The 25593-nt window shown below is 42.9% G+C and overlaps 2 protein-coding genes across 5 annotated transcripts in view; both read right to left on the bottom strand.

Annotated features, from left to right (window-relative positions):
- LOC144722744 (phosphatidylinositol-3,5-bisphosphate 3-phosphatase MTMR2-like) overlaps positions 1 to 14743 on the bottom strand; it is a 28891-nt gene extending 14148 nt beyond the window's left edge. The window contains exons 1-7 of one of the 4 annotated variants that reach the window (XM_078601106.1): positions 14529 to 14743; positions 8559 to 8649; positions 5555 to 5644; positions 5008 to 5083; positions 4640 to 4734; positions 3242 to 3361; positions 468 to 569 (exon numbers count right to left, since the gene is read on the bottom strand). In XM_078601106.1, the coding sequence (XP_078457232.1) occupies positions 468 to 569; positions 3242 to 3361; positions 4640 to 4734; positions 5008 to 5083; positions 5555 to 5644; positions 8559 to 8649; positions 14529 to 14581 (627 nt within the window). In that variant the 5' untranslated portion in view covers positions 14582 to 14743. Of the gene's footprint in view, positions 1 to 467; positions 570 to 3241; positions 3362 to 4639; positions 4735 to 5007; positions 5084 to 5554; positions 5645 to 8558; positions 8650 to 10145; positions 12026 to 13323; positions 14112 to 14528 lie in introns of those variants that run through there. The other 3 variants (XM_078601107.1, XM_078601108.1, XM_078601109.1) reach the window with 3 other exon arrangements.
- A 1998-nt stretch (positions 14744 to 16741) lies between these two features.
- LOC144722745 (leukotriene C4 synthase-like) lies at positions 16742 to 25075 on the bottom strand. Its single transcript, XM_078601110.1, has 5 exons — positions 24389 to 25075; positions 21566 to 21665; positions 20105 to 20175; positions 19671 to 19752; positions 16742 to 18947 (listed from the first exon to the last, which is right to left on the bottom strand). Exons 1-5 carry the CDS (start codon positions 24453 to 24455, stop codon positions 18809 to 18811), a joined length of 459 nt encoding a protein of 152 aa, XP_078457236.1. The 5' UTR covers positions 24456 to 25075; the 3' UTR covers positions 16742 to 18808.
- Between the last annotated feature and the right edge of the window lie 518 nt (positions 25076 to 25593).

The following is a 25593-nucleotide window of genomic DNA, read 5'->3' as shown; positions in this document are numbered from 1 at the left end:
GTCTCATTTACAAGAGTGCCCTGGATCACCACAATACCTAAAACAAAACACAGCAATGAGGCGACTAAAAATCGAAGCAAACACAAACGGTGAGCTTTATCGTATCTATGTGCAAACAAGCAGCACACATAGGGCACTTTTGCCCTATTCAATCAGCTTATTTATTCTTTAAGAGTTTTTTGTTCATGTTTTTGTTTTTTGTTTGTTGCAGTTGCACCCGATTCAAGAGCCGAATGGCTCACAGGGCTATACCTAATAAATGCACTTGAACTAGTAAAGCCGAATACAAAATCTTCTTTAAATAAATACAGCCAAATTTAGACTTGTGTAGGAACACTATGAAGAGACCGATCACACGCAATAAAATGGATCCAGAGTACGGCAATAAAACGTCAACAATAACGCACTCCAACCAGATATGTACTGCACAAGCCAGTGCGGATATGTCGAAATGCAGTGGTACGCACCAGGCCATGCGAGAGGGGAAACGCGAACTTGACGAGCGTGTCAAACACCTTGCGGCGAGAGTGGCCTTCCTGCCTGTGTGCAAAGCGCAGGTTCCTCAGGTCCTGTGGGTGAGAAAAGAAGGGCACGAGGTCAGGTTAAACGGTGAACAAAGGGCCCAAGCAAGTCATAAGGAAACGCCGCGACGAGCAATTCCTACGTATGCATTATGTTGACTTTCTTTCGCACAGCACGTAGCCCCCCAACCGTGCTAATCGGAGGTGCGGGGGGAAGGACAATAAACTGAACACAAAAAGCAGTTATAAAGAAATTAGTTTAACAACAAACAAACAAATCGTTACACACGACAGCCAGGAGTGATCAAATCTCAAGAAGCAAGGATTGAGCCTCAACAGTGCTTGGATGGACGACCGCCACGCACAAAATGGGTGCTGTGGGCTGCTGCGTAGCTGCATTGCCAGCAGGGGACAGTGTAGCAAAATCATTGCTGTACTGATGTCACTGGTCAACAAAAAAAAAACCGTTCATTTCTGGCCTGGACTTTTGCAGCTGTTTTAGACTAATTTCAGGGTGCTGATTCCAAATCTGATCTCAGATTTGCTCTATCACATCTCATTTTATGCTATCGGCATACCCCATTTTCATTGATTTTACCCGAAATTAACTCTGTCACTTATGATTGCAAGTTGTTGCAAGTCAGTGACTGCTTTAGTGTTAAAATATGGTGCTGTATTTTTAGGATAGTGTGTTTATAATATCAGTTTATGTAGATATCCACATTTATTTAATATTTTTCTTCTGCAGTTTTTATTAAAAATGCAATATTTGATATCTCAAAAACCTGATGTGATAGACAGCACCCCAAAATTACCTTAAAACCGTTGGAATACCTTATGCCAGAAAAAGTGTGTTGACCAGTGTTTTTTATGCTCCGCATCTTCACCAACTCACACTGACCAGCGTGGTGAAGTACGATCAGATAACCCCCAAAGTCCACGTGGCGTGGTGAGGCCCTAATCCAGAAGTAGATTGGCAGGAGAGCTGTAGATGTACGCATGATCATTACTCGAGATTCCTGCCCTTAATAGTAGGGTTTAGGTTTGGAAGGACACCACATTTCATCGCACTTATCTCCAAATTTTTATTCTATTTTTATTAGGGTTTTGTTTGTTGCATCTGAAGTGTAATCTACATGCTCACAGGGAAACTGAAAAAATATTGTTTTTTTGTTGGATGTGTAGCAAGTATACCGAGCCAAATGCGAACACACAACTTTAACCGGAATGTCACAGCTCAATATTAAAGCCATGCTACGCCTTGCGTGGGCGTAACGCAACCATTTCCACAATCGGGCCTTTACAAAAATAAGTCGGGAACACATTTTTCCTTTGCTAGGCAGTGAAGCATGACTGTGCTTCACAAAGTAGTGGGGTTGGGGAGCATCATTCATGCAATGAACTCATTCCAACGACATTCTTTCATCCCATGGACTTTATACTTGCCAGTCTGAATGCACCTCCATGGCTACCTTCCAATACTGTACTTCAAGTCCTGCATCGTGGCTTGGTACCCACGGGACACCCGCAAAGGGGGTTGGAATGCAACCGCTGTTAGGGCGAGCAGTCAGGGCTCAGGTCGGGTCACGTGAACCTTTTCCCGTTCTGAGACGTCTGCAAGTTGCAGGGTGGGACGTCCCGTTTACCGCCAAATCTCGGAACGCACAAGCGGCTCAACGTTAATTGTACTGAGGAGTAATGCCGTCGTTTTTAAAGACACCGTACTCGCCGCAAAGAGCCGTAGTCACACGCCCGCACCGGATGATAGCTGGGGCCAAACTATGCCACACGCCTCCCCGCATGGCCTTGTAAGAGCCTTGGTATCGATAAAGTTATTTTTTATTTTATTCTGGTTCCATTATCAGAACGAGAAAGAGTTAATCGCATGTCACCCGCGGGATGACCAATCATGATAAATTTCTATACATTTTTAATAGTCTACTAATGCGGTAAACACACATTGTAGAGTGGGGTTTATATCATGTGGAGAACAAAAACTATGACGGTAAATCAGATTTTGACAAAAATAAATTGAAACCGGTATATTTTCATTTAAATTTTCACAAAAAAAGCTACTGTTTACACTCATTGCTACGTAACAGTCACGATGTAGTACGTACTATTAGTATAATAAGTAATGTGTCCCATGTGTGGTTAGATGTTTAAGCAATTCGTACTGAGGAGCAGAGGCCCTTTAGATTTAGTGGAAGTTAGTGCTTTAACACTGTTGGAATCACATAACATCCAAACAAACATAGAAATTGAAACAAATTGGTGGATTCCGGTCAAGTTGAAGGTCGAATTTGGAACCACGTTGCCGAGATGTTAACTACCTCGCCTGGTATACAGGAGTTCGTGGGTTCGATCCCGACACCTGTTATATTTGGAGTTGGCATGTTCTGCCCATGGTATGGATTTCTCTGGTTTTTTCTCCACATTTAGATACATGCATTTAAGAGTATTAGGCTGCTATACATTTCCACATGATAAGCCACTGGCCAGGTCGCTTCTGAAAAATAACTTTATAGCTCAGTGGGCCTTACCTGGTAAAAGAAAAAGTAATAAAACTAAAGCAGGTCGCGGGTTAGATGACGGCGCTGAAACGAGTGACGGATTCAGGTGAGGTACTCGCAGGTCTAAGTCGGGCCAGGTCAGGCCAGGTCACGGGACAAATAAATATCCACAGATCACTGCCGAGACAAGCATTTGGTGTGCAATACCTTGCACGTAACCTCCAAGCGGTAGGCATCCTCTCCTCGACTCGAAGCCCCCCCGGCCTTCTCTACGCGGTTCACCACCCCCAGCGGAACATCCAGGGTGAATGGGGAGCCTTCCTCCACCTGAATGAATGTGTACGCACACTCACGTCAACCCAGAATCACCTGGTTTTACCGACCGAAAACATTCATTCTGCCCAACGGAGTGTATACATTGAAGCCATAAACGGCAAGTGATGAGGGTGGGTGGCCTCACGCTGCACATGGCAAGTGGCTGCCCATGGCATTTCCTGAAAACTTAAATGGAAAAATCGCACCCTGTTGATCCTATAAAAAAACACCCTCTCAGTTCAACAACTCTTTCACATGAGAATTTCCTGCAGAAGGTATGGCCATTTTTGCCAAATATCAGCATAAGAATGCAGGCATATTTTATCCAGACACTGCAATATGCATCGTCGATTTAGAATGAAAGTGTTTGAGCTCTACAGGTTATAAAAGACCCCTGAGATATGCGCAAAGAATGAGCTGCTTGTGAGTTTCACATATAAATCTTCACAGGGTTGTTGTGTGCCGATCCATACATAAAAAACATGCATTTAAAGTTTTACATCATTTTGACAAAACCTTTGACATCTTTGGCACGTTTCTATATAAAAAAAAAAATTAGGCCTCTATATATATCACGACTGGTGACACCAATAAATTGAAACAATTCTGATAAGAACAATGATTGCAATACAGCATGTAAATATCTGCTCAAACCAATGAATGGACCAATACCAGTGCATTCATTGTGCTGTCATTTGTGCAACTGTCATTTTCTATTGATGTTTTCACAAAGTATTGTAATCTTAATCTCGCGTGAATTAACTTACTTCTAAAAGTATAGCGATGCGTGGCCCTATATTTAAAGCAGATTTGATACATTTTTCACCAGCAACCTATTTGTGCACACGTAGGACGCTGCACAGGCGAGATGTTAACTACCTCGCCTGGCATGCAGGAGGTCGTGGGTCCAATCCCGACCCTGACGCCTGCTGTATATTGAGTTTGCGTGTCTCTCTCTCTCTGTGGTCCCATGCATTTTCCCCCAGGCACTCCGGTTTTTCCCTCCACATCTATAAACATGCGTTTTGAGTATTTGGCCGGGATAAATTTCCACATAAGCCACTTCATTAGTGGCCAGGTCGTTTATGAAAACGAGCTAGATATAGCTCAGTGGACCTTACCTGGCAATACAAAAATAGTAGTCGTGCAACTGGTATTTTATATAGACGTTAACATACCTGGCCTTCACATATATCTGCCCAAACCTCAGTCCCCAGCGAGTCAGATACGCGACGCTGAAAATGTAGGCTTGCGTGTGTGCAGGAAAGAGTCACTCTCTCTCTCTCTCACCCGCTCTTTACTCTGGAAGTAGAGCCTGTAGCTGGTGATGACGAGTGTCCCGCGCAGTTTGCCAGCGTAAGGACAGAGGTAGGTCACACCCGGCTCTGGCAAAAACGGTGCGTTGACGCGAGAAAACCAACGACGACACAATGACGGCAGGAGCAATCACATAATGGCCATTAATTGAAATGCACCAAAAAAATTAACGTGGGAACGTCTTCCAACTTTTGAAAGAATGCTAATCATTTCAACAACAAAACCTGTCTTTCTTGTTCGTACAACGCGTGTTTTTGCCTCCCAAGGAAGTACAACTCCAGTGTGTGGTTAGCTGCAAAGATGTACATTTCCAGTATGCAACACATAACACATTCGGTCACCTTCAGCCTTTACAGATTCTCCAGGTAGCAGGGGCATGTCTTTGGTGATAGAGCCCCAACTGCCGTCACCAAACGGCTGCGTACGTAAACACGCAACAAGCCGGCAACATGTTAATAATGATGCAATCGTCGCACAAAACTGAACGCAACTTTTCATGTTCATCACATAAAATCTTTAAAATGTTTTATTAGTAAATATACATTTTTAAACACTCAAAATTGTACACGGTGAAACATATTTATATATTCGATTAACCTTAAGACAGTAAGAAACAAGGGTGCAAAAGCAGACAGAAGTACACGACTTGTAATTTCCTGTGCACACCACTTTCATAAACTACTACTAGAAATCATTGGCGTAGGTTCATTTTTGTTGTATAACTATGACTTGAGGTTAACAGCAACAGCTTAGGCAAGGATTTAAGCGCATGCATAAAATAAAACTGCAGTTTGACTTTGCGAAGCGGAAGCAAAAGTAAAGCAACAGAAGGCTGGCGGAAAAAATGAAAGGTACGAGGATAGATTTGACAAATCCCTGATTGTAAACCTGTATGTGAGTGGAGTGAGCGGTGAGTGTGGCTAGGCCCGGAGTCGCGATCGAATGCCAGCGGACGTGTCCCCGAGGAGGGGGTCTCATCTGGGACACCAGAAGCAGGGGAGCCATGGGGAAGGGTCAGAGGTCAAGGGAGTAAGGGTACAGGATTAAAGCGGGGGATGAGCAAAAACAAACAGCTAACGTGGAGAATAAAAATCAAGCCACTGTCCCAGCCCTTATCATTAACAAGTCTCCTTGATTGTTGTTGTTATTATTATTGTTCACGAAGGAACGCCTCACCGAGTCTCCAGGAGGGTCCCGCAAAGTTTTATTGCAAGGAGGTGGCAGCGATGTTGCCGTGTGCAGGCTCAAGTACATTTGAAGGAACAACGTTTAGCATTGCCATGTTTGGCCAATAGCAGTTGCATTGTATTAATTTTTGTTAGCTCTAGGAAGAAACAAAGCGAACCCCCGGAGGAAACCCATGCAGAACGGAGAAGATCAACTCCACAAAGAAAAGGCACCCGAATTGGGAATCGAACATAGGGCCCTTCTTTATATGAGGCACAAGAATAACCAATGCCTCACTAAATTTTATTTATGAATGGTGGGTTTAATAAAGCAGTACAAGTTTTCTCGGTTATTACAATGTGCAACCCAATAACTTTAAAAAGACAAGCTCCGGGTCATAAATTCTTGAAGCAACTGGACTCATGTAACACAGACAGTCTTTTGTCAAGCCACTGCCGATTGGTGATGGTCATGAGATTATTTGACCCTACTTCACCACACTGGTCAGCCTCCGCCAACCCACACTAGTCAGTGTGAGTTGGTGAAGGCGGGGAGCACTCCATTGTTGTCCAGTACAACAATGGAGTTTGTGGCACAATCCGCTGTTGACAGCATAGCCGTTGCCCATCCAACCGCAATCCAGGTTCAACGCTGCATTCTGGGCAATTCGGTCATAGGTTAACACATATCACTCTCGAATAATTATAAAACCGGCCTGATGATTTGAATTATGATTTTTATCATTGGCAGAAATCATAATGAAGCAAGTTTAAAGCAAAAGCATAATAATAACAATACGTACAAGTTAATGAAATGCGTAAACAGCGGTGGAAGTGGGGCCAAAATACCGACGCCATGCGGACCAGCCCTGTCAGAATCATCCAAACTAATTCGGCACACCTGAACATTAAAACCCTGCTTTTAGCCTGAACTTTGTTTGGCTCCAATTCCACCACGAAGTATATGTGAGAAAATAAAAAAATACATTTAAACTTAAACGAAAAAAAGCATAAAATGGTAATTAAAGTATGTGGCACATTTGCCCGAGCAAATATTTGCGAAAGCGCAGACAAACCCAGGGTTATATGGTGGGTTTTCACGAAAAAAAAAACCTGATAGCGCTGTTAAAAACTTCAAGCTCGTTCACATACAAAAATGTATAAACACACCATATGTTTCATGTCCGGTGTTGATAAGCCTTTGACATATATATTCATAGACCCTATATACTGTATCTGCATGCTCGAAAACACAGAACTCTGTCTGGAAACCAAACCTTTAAGTATGAAGACATTTATAAAGGGCACGCACACATTGCAAGAGGAAACGCTTCTCAAACACTTTTTGTTACGCGATTGTTAACAACCATGGTCAATCCACTTCTCTATGAAGGCCTCCCAAAATCACTGCCATCTCTAGCAATAATAAAAGTAACACCGTCATATTGTTGTGTTTGTGCTATGAAGAAGGGACATTGCCCACAATGTCACCTATGTTATGTTTTACTTTAAACGGCAGTGTTACTGACGAACGTGTCGAGTTTTTTTTTTATAAAGTTATTAAAACAGCTGATCTTCCAAAGGCCATGGGGGCTATTTATGCTGTTGCTTTGTGCCGAAAATAGCAAACACGGCCACACTGCATTCATTCATTGACGTGCCCAAGCAAGTCGTGCAAAACTCGGGGAAGTTGAGGACTAGCCACAGACACCCAGACAGTAACGTAACATTGCAGACGACGCACGAATTGGGTTCCTGTGTAAAAATCCTAAAAACACTTGGATCCTTGCCACAGAGGCACCAGTTAATCTTTTTAGGAAAACTGTGTTGTTTTTACACCAATATCAAATAGAATGAAATTAAATAGAAATGTCGGTACAGTAATATGCATATAGAAAAAAAAAAATCTGGATTTAATAGATATAATTTCAGACTTGCAAAGTTGTAAAACAAATGAAGAATCATTACTAAATATATAGAGAAATACAATAATTTGAAAAAAAATCTGATGCAATGTGCTACGCATAATTTTTGGGGTGAATGAGGCTAAATTGTATATTTAAAATAAAAAAATACTTTTATCATAACTTCATATTTTAGTTAACACATTTCAAAAGTGTATTCCACGACATAGTTGTCTTCACAATAAAATATCTGTATTCTAAATTATTGCATCATTGACCATACGTTTGAACTGATGGTGAGAAATTAAAGGTTGTGCTCATAGACATAAGAGTAATACAGATTATAAAAGCAGAAATGATTCTTAGAGGACTATGGAATTAGTGGCATTCACAAATTGCTTTTAGTGGGAAAAGATTAATTATGATGCTTAACAAAGTTATTCGCATCTTGACTTATTGGAATAAGTACTCTACATCCAAGAACTGTATTCAAGAGATAAACAAAAAAATAAAATATGTTCTTCCTTAGTTGTCTGGAATGAGCTGCCGAAACATATTGCTTGCAGAGCTGGAAATACTCACATCAAGCGCATTGAATGGCAGTGAAAATTACATTATCTACAGTTTCTCAAGTCGGTTACGGTAAACTCAAGTTTATGGCAAAAACATAAATTCAGTACTTGGGAAAATTGGTGAAACTAACGTTACGAATCAAAGTCAAATTGTCATTCTGACAGTGCTCAACAGATGGTACATGATACAGAGCGTTCAAAGATTTTAGATGGTTGCGGTTTTGTGACCGTGGCTGGCGGCGGCACTTACTTTGCCGTCTGACGAGTGGCTTTCTCCAGACCCGGAGGAGGCGCTGCCCCGATGTGGCCTCTCTGACTGGGTCGATGAAAAGGCACTCATGCTACAGCAGGCAACAAGAGTTACACACGCATACATGCATGCATACATGAATGATAGCTTGACTCACGTAGAACAAAGATAGCAGTAATCATTACCACGCTGTTTTACAGATTTCGTTTCCGTATTCTGACGCTGATGATATATTTCCACAAACCCACGATCGTGTACATCACTTTGTTAATCCACTGGTGGATGAGGGTCTCCTCGTGCTGTGCATGTCGTGGGAGCTATATGACCGCATTTCACCATGCTATATAGTGCGAGTTGGTGATGGCGTGGAGCAGACACGGAAAGCAAAGAACTACAATACAACATTAGGCTTCGCTGCACTTACCCTCTGCTGCTCACCAGTCTACAACCACCTGCGATGCATATTGATCAACCAATCCAAGCACAAGAGAGGCTCAATCTTACTGCCAAGATCTAACTAGATCAGGTACATTCCAGGCAATTGTCAAAGGTATAGCTGATGGCACATTCTATAAAACCACGAACACTAACATCGCAAATTTGTCATCACCTTACAGGGTAACGTGGTATGTGTTATAAAAACAAAGCAATGATCTCATTTTAACACAGGTTAAAACGTATGTTGGATTGTTGTATTTTTAAATATAAAATAAATATTGTTCAACGATGTAGGGTGCGTTATTATTGCATGTATGTAGAACTTATTTTGCACCATACGTAGCCAATCTTTTGGGTATTATGCCCACATCAGTCTACTGTACCTCAACTGGCTGGCAATGGAGCCAAGCAGAGACCCAAAATAGACGCGTGGTGTGTGCTGTTTTGGCAAAGCGCTAATCATAAGTACTAATCTGAATAAGCTACGTCCTCAGAAATCATCACACAATCTTAATGCCACCAGCTGTTCAAAAATAAAAATGCTACCTGTTTACACCAATGCATTTGTAGATGACAATCACATTTACATTTGAACACTTCTCAAATCTGTCATACATTTGGAATCGATATATGCCACCTATCACAAGTCTCACATGCAGGAATACACCCGTTTCCTTGAAAAATCATGTAATATGTCATTATCTATAGATATAAAAGGGAAATTTGTGGAAATGTGTGTCTGTTCAAAATGTTTAGCGTACTTCCCGACATGCAACAAACTTTAAATTTGCCATGTGGGTACTTTCCAGACTGTACACCATGCAAAAATGATCAAAAAAATACACTTTTGTATTTTGATGAGCTGTGACGTCACATCTGTCATGTGACCCGTATGTGGAAGCGGAACGGAGTGTGTCTGCTGATGTCACCTCCCCCCAACCCTCCGCGGGTAAAGTGAAATACAAATGTGTTGCAGGTCTAAGGCGTTCTTCGCGCAGCATTAGTTTATTATTTGAGTCGTTTACTGCCGTACGCACCCTAAAAGTTGTGTGTGTCTGCAGCAAGCGCGTGTGTGTGTACCTATGGACGCGCACTCATTTGTGTGTGGGGGGAGCGGTAGTGTAGTGGGTAGCGCGCTGCGCTACGAACCAGGCGACCCGAGTTCGATTCCCGCTCACGGCCACCACCGGTGAAGATTATTTGAACTGGTCCTGGGCCTCCTCTAGGTCGACTCAGCCTCAAATGAGTAATTGGTGTGGTGTGTGAACATCGCCACTGGGGAGACAAAGGCGGCCGGGCGTGGTGAATCCAAGTCCCGGGCGAATCCGGGTAGTAAAGCTAGTCTAACATATAAATAAAGACCGAAACCCCAACATATGCTTGTAAAACACTTCCAATTCAGTCTTCTAAACTTTGTTATTTGTAAATAATAATGAGTTGCATATACTATTGCAGTAACATTTTTACTCCGATAATTTCTAATTAAATTCAGCAGAACAAGTTCGTAAAATGAATACGAATTTCTATGTACCTTTACAGCAGTTGACAAACAGCTAAATTTAACATGACAGGACATTCTAAATGCAGTGCACATCTTCTAAAACCACTGAGCAAACGCTTACAAACAAGTAGAAAAAGCACTTTAATTCTACTGCCAATACTCCATCTCAACCTAGTCTCGTAAAAACACTAAGCCTAATCACTTAGACAATTTTGCTCAGTCAGGCATCACGAAAATCACCAGTTAGAAAGCAATCTCTCCTTGCCTCAGAGGTAGTGACAGATGACACAAATAATTATCCAGTCACATGTTTAAATGAACACTATCTCCAGTGTAAACACTCAAACTTTCCTGATTCTCACTTGCTCCAAGACAGAACACAATGCATTACAGTGCATTAATGATTCATAGAGGCCCATTCGTTCTACATCCTGACAAAATTCCTTAGTAAAGTATTAAGACATTCATTTAATGAATGCCTTTCAACCCCATTTGCAAAGTCCAAAGGGCACAAAACACGCCTCCTTTCTCGGCAGGGTATTATTGTGCTTGTAATATTTAACTGGGACCACTACACTATCCTTAAAGGAAGCATACCTTTTTCTAAGCGTTGGTAGGTTTTGAATAAAAGGCATGCCATTTCAAGACGCTCTTGTTGTTTTAAGTAATCCTGCCACTCACTCCTTTTCCAATTCTCATGAAATCCTGTTTGGTTCAACATGTTTCTGACATTTTATCAGTGTCATAACCCCAAACTGCGTTACATTATTACTGCGACAAAAAGTTAATGTCAAGTAAAGATAGGTATTTATGTTGTCTACGCCGATGAAAACACGTGTGTGTGTGACATATACACACGTTACAAATGCTGACTTGAATGGAATTGCGGATCAGTGGTTCACAACATTGCACTCTAAACCTGGCGAAGACGTTTGAATCCTGGCATCATTGAAGTATCTAAACTGGTCCTGGGGACTACCCCCTCTGCTACACCAACACGCAAGAAACCAACACAGTGAAGTATGGTCAAACAAGCCCCGAGACCGATATGGCATGCGGAGACATTTACCCTATACACCAGTGGATTGAAAAATGTTTGAAAATTAAGTTAAGGATGAAAACAATGCATTATTTTGTATGCCCAATAATTACATACCATACCAGAATATTCTTACTACAGTGCAATACAATAAGTATGCATCATCATGAAGTGAAACATTTCCCTTGCGGCAATGACATCAGTTTAAATGGCTCACCACCTTTTCGATCAGGTTACATTGTAATGCACAACCTTAATACTGTACAAAGCGCATTGCATGCCTATATAAAGCACCGTCCCTGTACACAGTAAGCGAAATTATTTCTTTAAAACTGCTTTTGGTGCCTGGTCTGTTCTCCTTCCCCGGCACCTCCGATTGAAACGGTTGGCTACGTACGGTGCGAAAGAAGTTTAACATAGTTCATGCAAACAGTAAATGTTACATCCTGTATTAACTAACATACCTATGTTAAATTTAGGTGATGCTTACATACACGAGCACACGTCTGATGCACGACTCATTTTTTTTTATTGCTGACCCATCTATTTATGTTTTACCAAGGGAGATCTGTAAATACTTTCGTGACTTATAGGGAGGGGTGGGGGTTAAAGTTTACTTACGAAAGCACTGGCCAACTGGGCAAAAAAAGCATAACTGAAATGCTGCCTTGATTTGCCATGGAAAGCAAAATAAAGGGAAGCAATTAAGTTGTTTTATGCAACCAACCACGGATATAACCAAGGGTGGAGTCGCTCTTACTCACTGCGGCATTACACTATAAAGCGGACTTTAATGTACCTTCAGAACATTCCTCATGGGCGCGGTTTCGCATTTATAATCCTGCAACAATCAGTCGTGTTTCTCATATCTCACAACCGCAATATAAATGTCAGGCTTTGGGGCACCTGAATTAAACGTACAAGTCGTTCCGTGGTCTTCAGCATCGAGCATGGCATGATGTTACATCGTGGGGCACCACGGTAGCGAGATGGTAACTACTTTAGATGATCTATGCTTGTGTATTTACACTTGTAAATAGTGCCGTATTTATACCTGATTCGACATGTCTAGAATTAGTTCAGAGCGGTGGCGGATGGGGGGGGGGCTAAATATCTCTGATATTTCGCTCATGACACACCAGCCTACTATATACAGTACTACTACTACCATACACAAGCGTCACACAATCATCATCATCTCATATTATATCTCATTATAAAGAGCAAGTGCCAGTTTGTTCCTGTGCCCAGAATTTTTTTAAAGCCCATTTTTTGCATCTCATAACATTTGTGAAACATTGAGATGCAATGACACGTTGCTTTTGGAGAGGTCTAAACGTCAGTAAAAATGTACATTAAAACAAGTGTTAAATATTACATTCGGTTTAAGATAAGTCAGATTGGCGACACACGTTTAGGACGTCTATTAAGTTCACCAACTCATCGATTTAAGACAAACTTCATAAACGACCCCGTCTTAGAACACGACTCAACACATCTGAACAACGGCCAGTGATTTTCTTTCAGGTAAAGCCACTTTAGCAGAGGAACGAAAAGGTAATACATAAACAGTTATTGTAATTTTACAAAAAATGCTTTGTGTCAATAAAATGTGTTATCTTCAGTACCTCAGTACTCTATTTCACACTTAACACTCGTGGCCTATGGAGGACTAGGGGCAACTGTTTTATAACATGTTATAGCATCAATAATGGTCAATACGTTGTTTTTATAGAAATAAATACTCCTGAATGTTCTTATTCATTTCTAACTCGCCTCCACATTACCTATAGAAGATGACGTCCCGTAGAGGCCAAAATCTTCTCGTTTCTATAAAGAAGAAGTCGCTTGAACGACAGTAGCTGGCATCGGATTCTTAAGCAGTCTCCAACATTGATGTCGCCATGCGTACTGAGAGCCCTCTCATGAAGACGAGCATTCCGTGAAACGAGTCTAAAACGTCACATTTTGCGCAGGGATATCCGATTAAGTAATCGATTACTCTACCGATTAAGAGAGAACTTCCCTTTGCTGTGAACAGGGGGGTAAATCAGCTGGCCGTGGGAGATTTCTGCATCAGCCGCGATCCCGGGCGAGGCTTGCAACGGGCGGAGGGGGGGTTCCTGCCTCTCCGGGGCTGGACATGAGAGCAGCCGCTATTTTTAAAGGGTTCCGAATGATCTCCCACAGCAGGAGAAGAAGAAAAAAACACCCTAACTTTCAGTGGCTTGAGGAGATGAACCGCAACCAGCGTCTCGTCTCAGTTGACAACACATCGGTGCGGCTCCCCACCCAACCCCACCAAGTAGTTGTCACGAGTGTGCGGTGTGTGCGTGAACACATCGCTCGCAACGAGTCACCCGTGGGTCGATCTCTCTCCTCTCTTCTCTCTCTCTGCTGTCAGAAGCCCACTGGGGGGGGCAGGGGACGGCATCGCATCCACGCCCCGGGTCCCTCTGCCAAGACTCTGTGCGTGCATTCCGCCGCGCCCTCGCAAAGCCTTGCCAACATCGGACACCATCACACACGCGCACGCCTCTACCCTCCTACCTCCTTGCTCGTCGCCAACAACAACATCATCACCACCATCATCCCTACCACCCCTACCACCACGTCGAACCCCCCCCCTCCCCCCGTCGCTTTGAAACTTCCCCTCCTCCCCGTTGCACCTACGGCTCACGCCGTCACCGCGCTGCGGGCTCGGGACGCGACGGAGGCGGCCTGGGATTCTAGTCGAGACCGGTGCGCGACACCGCCGCTTAGGCCGCAAGGAGGTGGTGGTGGTTGGGGGGGGGGAGGTACCGAGTTTGAAGTCGTTCGAGAGAACGAGTGCGACGATTAGCAACGACGACGACGATGACAACCGAACAAACAACCGACGAAGGAGGCCGAAGCGGACGCGAGAAAACTTTGAGCAACAGGTGCGAGCCGCTCTCGACTGCGCGGGGATTTACGCGGGGAGGAGGAGGAGGAGACGGAACGGCGGGCGGACCTGTGATGCGCGTTCTCCGCGGCGTCCGAATCCGAGCGGCTTCTCTTCTCCATGTCGGTGTCGCCGCGGCTCCTTGGCGATAACGGCGAATAAATAAAGGGACGAGGATGGGGAGAGGAAGGAGAAGGAGGAGGAGGACGGGAGCGGCTCCAGCTCACCGCGGGGTGGCGGCGGCCATGCTGGTTCCGCGCGGTGACGTCATCGCCCCTGTGACGTCACGCGCGCGCGCTCGAGCGCCGCCACGTGGCCGTGCGTGGGGGAAACGCGGCCCGGAGTTTAAGAATGAGAATATTGTGTTTGTCCTGGAGGAATCCGATGAGCTATAAAGATATTTTTTTCACAGGTGGTCCAGCATAACGTTACAAAAATAAACGGAAAAACACGACAGGAGTGCATAGTACAGGAAAGGTAAACTACGGTAATAATTTTAAAAATATCCAAATAAAATGTAACTTTTTTTATCTTACTAGGTAAAGCTCACTGAGTTATTAGCTTATTTTCCAGAAGCGACGTGGCTACAAATGATAGCTCAATGAAGTGGCTTATCACGTGGACATTTATAGCAGAAAAATAATCTAAATAATCTAAACGTACGTTTCTAAATGCGACCACGGCGAAAACATCCCAAAGGATGCCCAGTATTCTACTCCCGCGTGTGATGGAAACTATCTCAGGAGCTAAATGCCGATGTCAAGGTCTGCTAGCCACAACGAAAGGGCTTCAGGGGATAATTGGTGTGGTTTGCAATTCCTCCGTCATCGAAACAGCACAGATTACAGTGGTTCATTATATGGCGACTGTGGTCATCCAGAACAGACCGTACAGCGTATGGTACGAAAGAGACGTCACAGCAATACACTCCGCTGCTCATGCTGCAGTCACCTGGCTTGACCACCTGAATGTGAGATTGGAGTTGTTGCTCTGCATCTACACATCAGGCATTGTTAAGATGTTTTCTTGTTCATGTTTTTGTTTGTTGCGGTTGCACCCGATTCAAGAGCCGAATGGCTCACAGGGCTAAGGAGCTGCTGCAGCTCCTTACTATTAAAATTCCTTCCCTTTATTACTGCTAACCCTACTTCCTCCCTTTGTTGCTGCTAATCCTACATAATGCACGGGCATAATATGACTTTGACCCCCCCCCACCTCCTACGCATTCCACAAGTAGTGACTAATCCCATATCTGAATTTTCCATAAATATGCTAAATCCTTCTGTTGATATGCAAATTCCTTTGTCAAGGCGCCCTTCCTCCTCTAACGCAGCTTAAATATACGCTGCCAAGCTTGGTGGTGTTCATTCAGACGCTGTCTTTCCGACAGACCTGTTCTTCACCTGAGGACGGCTGCTTGCGTTGTGGCCGAAACGTCGTGAGAATTGTATTTTATTATGTTTTATTTTTATTATTTTATTATTTCCCTTCTACGTGACGTTACCGAAATAACCAAGAAGATGAATCCCTGCAGTCACGAAAGCTTAAAATCGGAATTGGAAGATAGTTTAGAAATGTATTAAGATAATTCAAGACCAGGATGTCAACATGGCAAAAGCTATTGATAGCACCACACCTCTCCAACGTTTTCCACTTCCTGCCAGATACCACAGCGACTGGAAAGTGGACAGGCAACCTCAAGTCTCAGGTCTTCCCCCTCTCTCACCTGATTCATGGAGACCACTCCAATGCCCGTCTCATCAATTGATCCTCACCCATGCTGCACACGTCTCACCCAGCGCAAACGTGTTTTGCTTTTTTTCCCCGCAAGATCAGACGTGGTCAAACATCTCAGTTGCAGTTTTTTAGCATGTGATATTATGTTCCTGGTTTCTTCTTGACTCGATGAGCTCTTACTCTGTACAATAAACATGGATTAAGTGCTGTGAAGAAGCGTGAATATCTGGAAATGCACAGAGGTGCATTATCAGAATCATACTATGTGTGTGTGAACTTTTTTGCGCACCGTAGGTAGCCAGCCGTGCTAGTCGGAGTCAAACAGACACATGCATCTCAGGGATGACAACAGAATGGTAGCCAAAGGAGAGAATGCACCAGTGACGATGACGGCTTATCCACAGAGTTGAACAAATAAGATAAGTGTTTGTGCAGGAGTGAGATAGATTGTGGCATTGCAGGACTGTGAAGGATTGGTTGATGATAACAACGATGAACAAATAACACCGTTTGTTGCCACGTAACAAAATGAGTAACAATTGCTGTATAGTTCTTGGTAGCCATTTATTTCAGATTACACATTTAAATTAGAAACATGACACGTATTAGTTAATTAGAAGTAAAACAACTATTTGACTCATAATATTTATCGAAACATGAAAAACTTGTACATGGCCATCACACTTAATAAAGACCTGGATTAACACTATTAATACTATACTTCCCATTAATGTGGTGCAAGACAACAACCATAAACAAATATTTCACTTCGTATAAAATGGTAAATGGATATGACCAAATGAACTGGAATGACCTCGATGTAATCAAGGTTTTGTCAGTGCTCAGATGGGCAACTGCCATGCATAAGACACGTGTTGTAGGCTGTTGTGGGCAACATTGTCAGCATAGGCAATTTCACCAAAACAAATGTTGTATTGAGCTCTCATCCACCACCTATGTTGCCTGAGCAATTACCAGCATGGCGATGGATAACCAAATAAGCTTCAAATGCTTAGGCCTTCATCTGCACACATCTAAAACACTTTACTCTGCTTCCATGAGTTTTTTCTTATTACGCATTTAAAATGCAAAGTTATACCTGAATTACAAAAAATATCACTGTAAACTATCTCGTGCAGCAATGGATGTCCACTTATTGGTAAAACTATCGTTAAAATTGCATCAATGTCCAGCCCAATCAAAGGTTTGTCGGATGATTTCATTGGGATTGAAAAGACAATTAGAAATCGAATGCACCTTTGGATAAAACATTCCTGAGATCTTTTCACCACCTCAACGCAGTCACGTGATTCAGCAGGGCATTCACACAAGCAGATGACACTCTCAGTGTAAGTTAGGCACCATGTGAGCTATCGCGGGGAAACAGCAACCGTGCAAAACAAATTTCATGTTAGATTGAGCAAGTCGCACTACCAAACGCACGGGTGTTACAACACCCAAAGCACAGCATGGTGCGTATGACGCTCGCTTTGAAAGAAACAATTTGTAGCTCCATCCAGGGGACTCACCTCACAGATCTGAGTCAACCCAAGCATACGTGTCAGAGACTATCGAGGACATTTTAGAAAACGTCTAGGAAAATAAAGAAATGTAATCTGAAGACGTCCAGGGGCCCCAAGTGCAGAAAGACTTACGCGATTTTAGAAATTGCATTGCCTAACACTTGTCATAACTCCGATTCCATGAAAAGGAGTTGATGAAACCGCAAAAGTTAGGAGATAAACCAGGGGTGGTCAGGACCACTCCTAGGTCAATTGTCAAAATAAACCTCATAAAATTCAATAATTAACATTAATATAATACATTCACAACGATTATATTAAACATTAATTACATAATTATACTGGACTTACCTCAACCTGCTGAAGTGTAGAGAAATGACATCATGATGGCCATGTTGCATTGGGTCTCTTCCAGTCAGCCGATTGGTTAGCACAGTGGGTGTAATGACGTCATCCCTAGCAACTGCTGCCATACCCTTAGATTTGCGACCTCACTCGGATTTACATATTTGCCTACAACATTCACAGCCTGCCAGATTAAAAAAAAAAATCTGTATTTGGGCCCCTGGACTGACTGAAATGTATTGGTACGTGATCAATGGAAGCAATATACTGGTGTGGAACAGGACTCATTTGAACGAAGCATACATTATAAACTCATGGCTGAACTATTATGGATGTAATACATTCATTGCATGAACTTCTTTGACTGGACCTCATAGATGTACATTTACAGCCCATAATTCATGGAATTGCCATTTAATGCATACCAAACACGAATGTAATAAAATGTAACATTAAAAACTTGAAACTGTCATATCAGTAATGAACCAAGTGAAATATACAATTGTGGTTACTCTATATGTCACGGCAAGACCTATTCCCTGCTGCTCAGCACAACACAATCATCCATAACTGGTTTGGCAAAAAATAACAAGTTGATGCCTGCAATTGTTGCGGTGAAAGCTTTAGGGAAGCAATACTTAACAGGCGGTTTCATACAGAAAGACCACTTGGAATGCGAATAGCAAGCTGTGAAAAGCTACGTGCAAAATCAAACAAAAATACAGCCTGGGTCACGGCAGAATTTTAATTACCCATGAAATATCTGGAGACGCGGAGAATGTCCTTGTACGCATATTTGTAGACCATCACCTTGCCGATTCCGATTGCAGCCAGCCCCACCAGTATCCACAGCATCAGCGCAGCCACACGCAGTGGAACAACCCTGCGTTCGGGCACGTGGTGGGCAGTGACGAGCAACAACACAACATTTCCTTCTACTCATTTTGGAATGGGCCAGCAGGTATAACTGGGCTGCTCCAGGGTAGCAAAGGGCAGTGCAGCCAAATACATGGTTGTAATTCAAATGTACGCTCCCACATCTCTGCTCCCCATCTCCACCAACCCTACACTTACCAGTGTGGTGAAGTACGGCCAGTAAAATAAATTATTCAAATGTTAAGCCTGGGGCTCCAGTACAGCTGTATCCCATTAAAATGAAATAACAGCAACCATTATGGCAAGTACTCGCTTAACGCGTGGTGTTCACACAACGCGTTTTCGCTAAAACGCGGTTCTTCCACTTGGGAACACTTCACACAACGTGAAACGTGCACCGTTAGAACACGGTTTCTGAGCAGTCAACGACGAAATTTCCTGAGCTGTGCGGCTGCGCAGTACGATACAAAATGCGGTATGATACAGTAACATGGTGGTGTACCCCCAGTTATTTTCCCCGCCATCTCACTGTGTGTGCGTACATCGTATCTCGCCAAACTTTATCGTTACATTATTTATGGGGGGAGGGGAATTGTTTTCGCTTAACGCGTTTTTCGCTCAACGCGGGATTTTTCAGGATCGCATCTCCCGCATTAACCAAGGCCTTACCGTAAACGTAATGATAATGCCTCGCGAATGGCGAGCGTGATGCGGTGCATGGAGTAGTCACCTCAGTTCAGCAGCCTCAGCATAGCCGTGGAAGTACTTGTATCGCGCTGCCAGGTATCCGAGCCCAATTACAAATGCTGGGACTGGGAAGAACAAGTGAGGACATGTACAATCAGTACAGGTAGCCAACAGAAGTCACTCTGACACGTGACAAATACACACATATTGTGCATGTATCAGAACACACACTAAATCTTGTATGCCATGGAGTATGGTAGCTCGTTTTTTCAAATAGGCACGATGAAAGACATGATTCCTGTTTCACTTGAGCCCTTATCAATTATTCACATGTGCTTGAATTACAATTAGTGTGTATTATTTTGTATTTTATTTTTTTGGACCGTATATGGGCTTAGTAGACAGTTGCGTTTGGAGATTTCTGCATATGCAACTTGCACAAGGAATGCAACTGACATGTTTACTGGAGAATCTGACCTTGATGTTGGAATACACCGGCGGTCCACATGATGGTTAAAAACATTGGGAAGTATTCAAAGCTGTTGATTCTGGAAGAAGAAAAGTACAGCGTGGTTACGAGTGTCAATGGTTTTATTAAAATTGGCTATGTCATTAATTGCTAAAAAAACATGCTGGTTGAGAAATGTTTGCCATTGCTTCAAACTGAAACTTTTCAAATGAAAGGATATATTTATTGCTTGTGACTCTCGTTGGAAAAATAACAACACAGGGGCTATTTTGTATAAAATTTGCCCGTGGAATAACACATGTAGCCACATAAGGTTTAGCACTGGTTCAATATTTTGTTGTACAACTCCATTCTGTATTCACATATAAATAAACATATTTTTTAGTCCACCAGACTATTGGGTATTATTGGTCTGGAAAGTCAAATGGAATTTTTTATTGATTTATTATATAAATACCAAGTACAGAGTTCTTCTTATGAAGTATATTACTTTATCTATAATACTCAACAACAATAAATAATGTGTTTATAAGCAACATTTTACTCTTTGTAAGAATATTAGTGAAACTTAATACGAAAAAACCGTGACCAGAATTAATTAATTCCACCGATGACTACTTGTTCAGCTTATACTCATGTTAGGGCAACGGTGATGATCTGTAATCGGTCATTGCGGCTTTTACATCGATGACAAAATCCCAGTTTTTAATTTAAGGCCATCGCTGCCATCTATGGCTGTAGTTTATGCAGATACAAGTGACGACGCATGGTCAGCCGTAGCTCACTCCCCTGCGAAACAACAAATGTTATACATAATTAGACCTCCTTTGCAAGTACCAAAATATAATAGGGTTTTCCCCCTTTTTTCTGGCAACAAAACTAAACCTTTTTGCAAAGATTCATGTCTGAGACGAGGCTCAAAAGAAAGCTGTCTCTGGTGTGGACCAATCAGTTTCAAGGACAATGCAAAAATTATCAGAGTGTGTTTTTTGTTTGCATTTTGACTGCAAGTATTGTGGTTAATGCAGACATGAATCCTTGTAGAAAAAAATCAGTTTTGCTGCCAGAAAAAAGGGGAAAACCCCTATTATTATATTTTGGTACTGGCAAAGGAGGTCTAATGATGTAGATGTTTACCCCGAGCCCTCATTACTTTGATAGTGCATTGTCTTTGAGCTGTACGCCTTTTGGCGTCATCTGGTCCAGCACCAATTGAGACAAGGCTCAAAAGAAAGCTGTCTCTGGTGTGGACCAATCAGTTTCAAGGACAATGCAAAAATTATCTGTGTGTTTTTTGTTTGCATTTTGACCGCAAGTATTGTGGTTAATGCAGACATGAATCCTCGTAAAAAGTTGCAGTTTTGTTGCCACAAAAAAGGGGAAAACCCCTATTATTATAGCAAATGTTATTTTTACATGCGTGTGTTGTTTGCCATTTGCAACACGGGACTACAATATGATCGACTCACTGTGCCCTTGAGATTCGATCAAATTCAGGCGGTCCGTTCATGGCAGGAGGGCTGACTTTGTACTTGCGCCGGGCTTGGTACACCTTGATGACGAAATATGCTGTGGAAAAATGAAATGCAGAGGTAGGCACGTATAATATAATAATATCCAGCACATAGACTTCGGCAAATATACAGTATTTGGAGTTTGCATGTTACATTTAGAATCAACATGCGTTTAGATTATTTGGCGACTATAAATGTCCACGTGATGATAAGCAACTTCATTGTCAGCCAGGTCGGGGTCGCTTGCAGAGTCGATTGCAACCCACGACATTTACTCTTTGGTTCTTTCGGTAAAGTCACCGCATCTACTTCCCTCAAGTCTAGACGACGACTGGATGTGCCGTTTTTTTAACCGCAAAATGTTTTTTTTCATCTCACACAGTATCATGTTTAATTGCACACGGAACATTGTGCGCGCACGTGACCATTGTATGTATGCATGTTGAACTTCTTTCGCACCGTACGTAGCCAACCTTGCTAATCGGAGGTCCGGACCATTACATTACTTTTAGGTGTCCTCAAAATACCCTTACGCAAGCACTATTCGTTTCAAGTGTCCGGGTGCATTAAGAGACATTGATTAAACAAGAAATGTACATTAAGTCGATCAAAAAAATATATCGATTTGGTAAATGCATACTTGAAACAAGAGATGAACATTGCTTATTGAAACAATCGCATCTCGTGTTGCTTTAACTTAGTACACTTGTAAACAAACGTTGCTCATACAGTATGAAAAACTGGGTACGGCGCTTTTAATGCACATCTCTCTTTAAACGGAGGTTGGGCAATTGATCAAATAACATATGAATGCTGTGGTCATGCAGTTCCACAGGGCGGAGGCTTCCCAAAAACTCAAGTCAAAAAAATGTTGGTGCGAAATGTAACACCAGTGATGGCTTTTTCCCCGTACACAACATTGGAGAGTGAGATCTGGAGCAGAATCAATGATTGTCAAAGCAGCATATCTCTTACTCATTGTGCCTGGCGTTTGGAATGTTTATAAAGCTGAATAATAATAACATGTGGGGGCCACTTTCTTCCTGGGTTTTTGCCATGCCCTCTAGGCGTGTTCACGTGACGGGAATGTGGTCAAGTTTGGTGTAAACCGGTGGAGTCTTACTCCACAAGCGGCACTGGATTTCGACATAATGCGTCTTATCGGCAGAATTCGGCTTGCTAAAATCAATGCTGATGAATTAGCAAATTCATCCCTGGATCAATTGCGCCTTACAAATGTTAATTATTATGAATTGCCAGATGCTATAGATGTGTCATCCTAGTTCGACGCAAGATTATGTACGTAACTCAAAATAATGTTCAGCGTTGTTGTGAAGAATATAAATATATGTAAAACAAGGTAGGTTAACAGACAAAATGCCTCTATATATGTATCTCTCCCCCACATCAAAATATAAAGTATTTCTTACGCTGCTTGTACTTCTTACACTTTGCCTATACTGAATCAATGCCACTGAAATAATGTACCTGTACTCCCAGAACGCCGATGGGATGTGTAAGAAACTTATTTTTTATATACTATAATGGGTGATGAGGACATCTACAGTACAAATTAACCTCTTAAAGCACTTTAGATTTCCTGAATCCTTTATTTAATTCCACCTTAGGGGCCGTCCATAAATGACGTCACGCGATTTTGGACGATTTTTGACCCCCCCCCACCTCGTCACACGGCGTCACAAAAAGTCAGACCCCCCCCTCAAATATGACGTCACAAGGCTCTGCCCCCCCCCCCAAATAAAACATGCTTCAAATCGCTTTAAAGTTTAAACTATTGTCATTGTAGTGCGTATTTAATGTGCCGCTGCACTCTGATGTTGTAGGAGAAAACATTTATCAAAAAGTATATTTAATTAAGTAGAACGTGTTGTCTATATTTATTTAAAGTTGCGCATTTTGATGTGACGTCACATTTCTCAAACCCCCCCCCCTCGTCACAAATGTCTGATCCCCCCCCTCCCCTAGGTGCGTGACGTCATTTATGGACGGTCCCTTACTACACTCCACTTCATCACTGTGATCTTTACTTCAAGACCTGTTATCACCCTCTGTCAACTTGATAGGGAGATTCATTGGGATATGTTCATCTGTAAATGTATCCACTCATAACTTCAGTCCCTTACATATCTACGGTATTTATGCAAAAACAAAAACCTCTAAATTAGATGCCCCACAACACTAAAGTGCACTGTAGCAAGAATTAAAAAAAAACTCACATTGCTATCATTCTGTTAATCTGCAATTACATCACTTCAAGTGTCCTTGGTTACCCTCACAAATAAATCACAGTTAAATGCTAAGCTGTCCATTCTTTATAACTTAACTTGCATCTAACATACTGTTGACATATTTGTACAAGGCAATCAATGTCTGCTGCTGGAACTTAATTTTCTAATTGTCCTATAGCCAATCTAAAAATAATCTGCCCCAACCGACTTTCGGTGTAGTGGGAATGTCTTACGTCTGATATAATTGATCTGTATGTACAATTGTCATAAGAATGTATTTTATTGGATCTGCTGCGATTTTTTTTTCAAATCCCGTAAATAAATAAACGACACACTTGCTTTTCACATTCAGCGTTCTACCCTGCTCCTTTTGCCATATTGGCGACCCAGCTCACTCTTGCAAACAAGACTCAATCCTCGTCCTCTTGATCTCCCGCCTGGCTCATCAAATCGGCTTGAACATTCACGATTAAAACATGACCAGTCACCATACGCGAAACGAGTTCCGTGGGTTAACTACACACAATACCTTGCTCCACCACGGAGAGAAGCGTTGCAAGACCGAGCAGCACGATGTCGGAGAGCATGATGCCCATCGCACTCAGGGGCTGACGCTGCGACCTGCGAGTCAATTCGCTGACTTTGGGGCGGTCCCTTGGCTCTTGAAAAGAGCAACTGCTGATGATCTCTGCTGCTGCTGCCTGCTGCTGATGATCTCTGCTGCTGATCTCTGCTGCTGATGATCTCTGCTGCTGATGATCTCTGCTGCTGCTGATGATGATCTCTGCTGCTGCTGATGATGTCTGCTGCTGATGATCTCTGCTGCTGCTGCTGCTGATCTCTGCTGCTGATGATCTCTGCTGCTGCTGATGATCTCTGCTGCTGATCTCTGCTGCTGCTGCCTGCTGCTGATGATCTCTGCTGCTGCTGATGATCTCTGCTGCTGCTGATGATGTCTGCTGCTGCTGCTGATGATCTCTGCTGCTGCTGCTCTCTGCTGCTGATGCTGCTGCTGCTGCTGGTCACTGCGACTGCTGCTGCTGATCTCTGCTGCTGCTGGTGGTCTCTGCGACTGCTGCTGCTGATCTCTGCGACTGCTGCTGACTTTCTGCGGCTTCTGCTTTTTACTGCACAGGACCAAATCTGGAGCAACGAGTTTGTGGTGCCTGCGGTTACACTGGCAGAGCGGTCAAGCCGTGAACAAGAATGTGGTGGTGGGAGGATGGGGGGGTAAGGCGGAGGATGCCAGCACGCTTGAGTGGACACACATTGAGATAACACGCGCACGGCGGTCGGAAACGTTGCAGGAGTGCCAGTGACACACATTTGTAGCCCATCAACAACCGCAAATTGCGATACTGCGTTGTTGGCAATCGTAGCGACGACAAAAAGCGCAAATAACCCACACGGATATATGCATTGAGAAATGAAGGTGATATGGTCAATGACGGATGGATTACTGGAATTGTACATTCTGCAGTAATGCAAAGCTATAGAGCACGGTGAACGTGATGTGGCAATTAAAATCAACCCTTTGACCATATCACCCGGGATGGAACCCGATTTAGATCATATATCGAAAGCTAAGCAGGACTTGACCCTGGAAGGTGCTTGGATGGGCGAGCAGCAACACACGATGATGTAGTGACATCACGGTCGTAGAGGATTGTGCACGTACATCACCAGTTTATTGTGGAGTGCTTATCTATTATAATGGCGTGTGCGTAGGTGGCA

Source organism: Lampetra planeri, chromosome 15 (genome assembly GCF_965212315.1).
Source record: "Lampetra planeri chromosome 15, kcLamPlan1.2.h2, whole genome shotgun sequence".
NCBI lineage: Eukaryota > Metazoa > Chordata > Hyperoartia > Petromyzontiformes > Petromyzontidae > Lampetra > Lampetra planeri.
Note: the sequence above shows the minus strand (reverse complement) of the source record. Positions and strands in the feature narration are given on the sequence as shown.

Excerpts from the sequence above, each read along its gene's own strand:
- LOC144722745 (XM_078601110.1), bottom strand. The coding sequence starts at position 24,455 with ATGGGCATCATGCTCTCCGACATCGTGCTGCTCGGTCTTGCAACGCTT. Across the intron at positions 21,666-24,388 it reads TCTCTCCGTGGTGGAGCAAG|CATATTTCGTCATCAAGGTG; the intron begins GTATTGTGTGTA and ends ATTTTTCCACAG. Across the intron at positions 18,948-19,670 it reads GCTGAGGCTGCTGAACTGAG|GGTTGTTCCACTGCGTGTGG; the intron begins GTGACTACTCCA and ends GCCCGAACGCAG.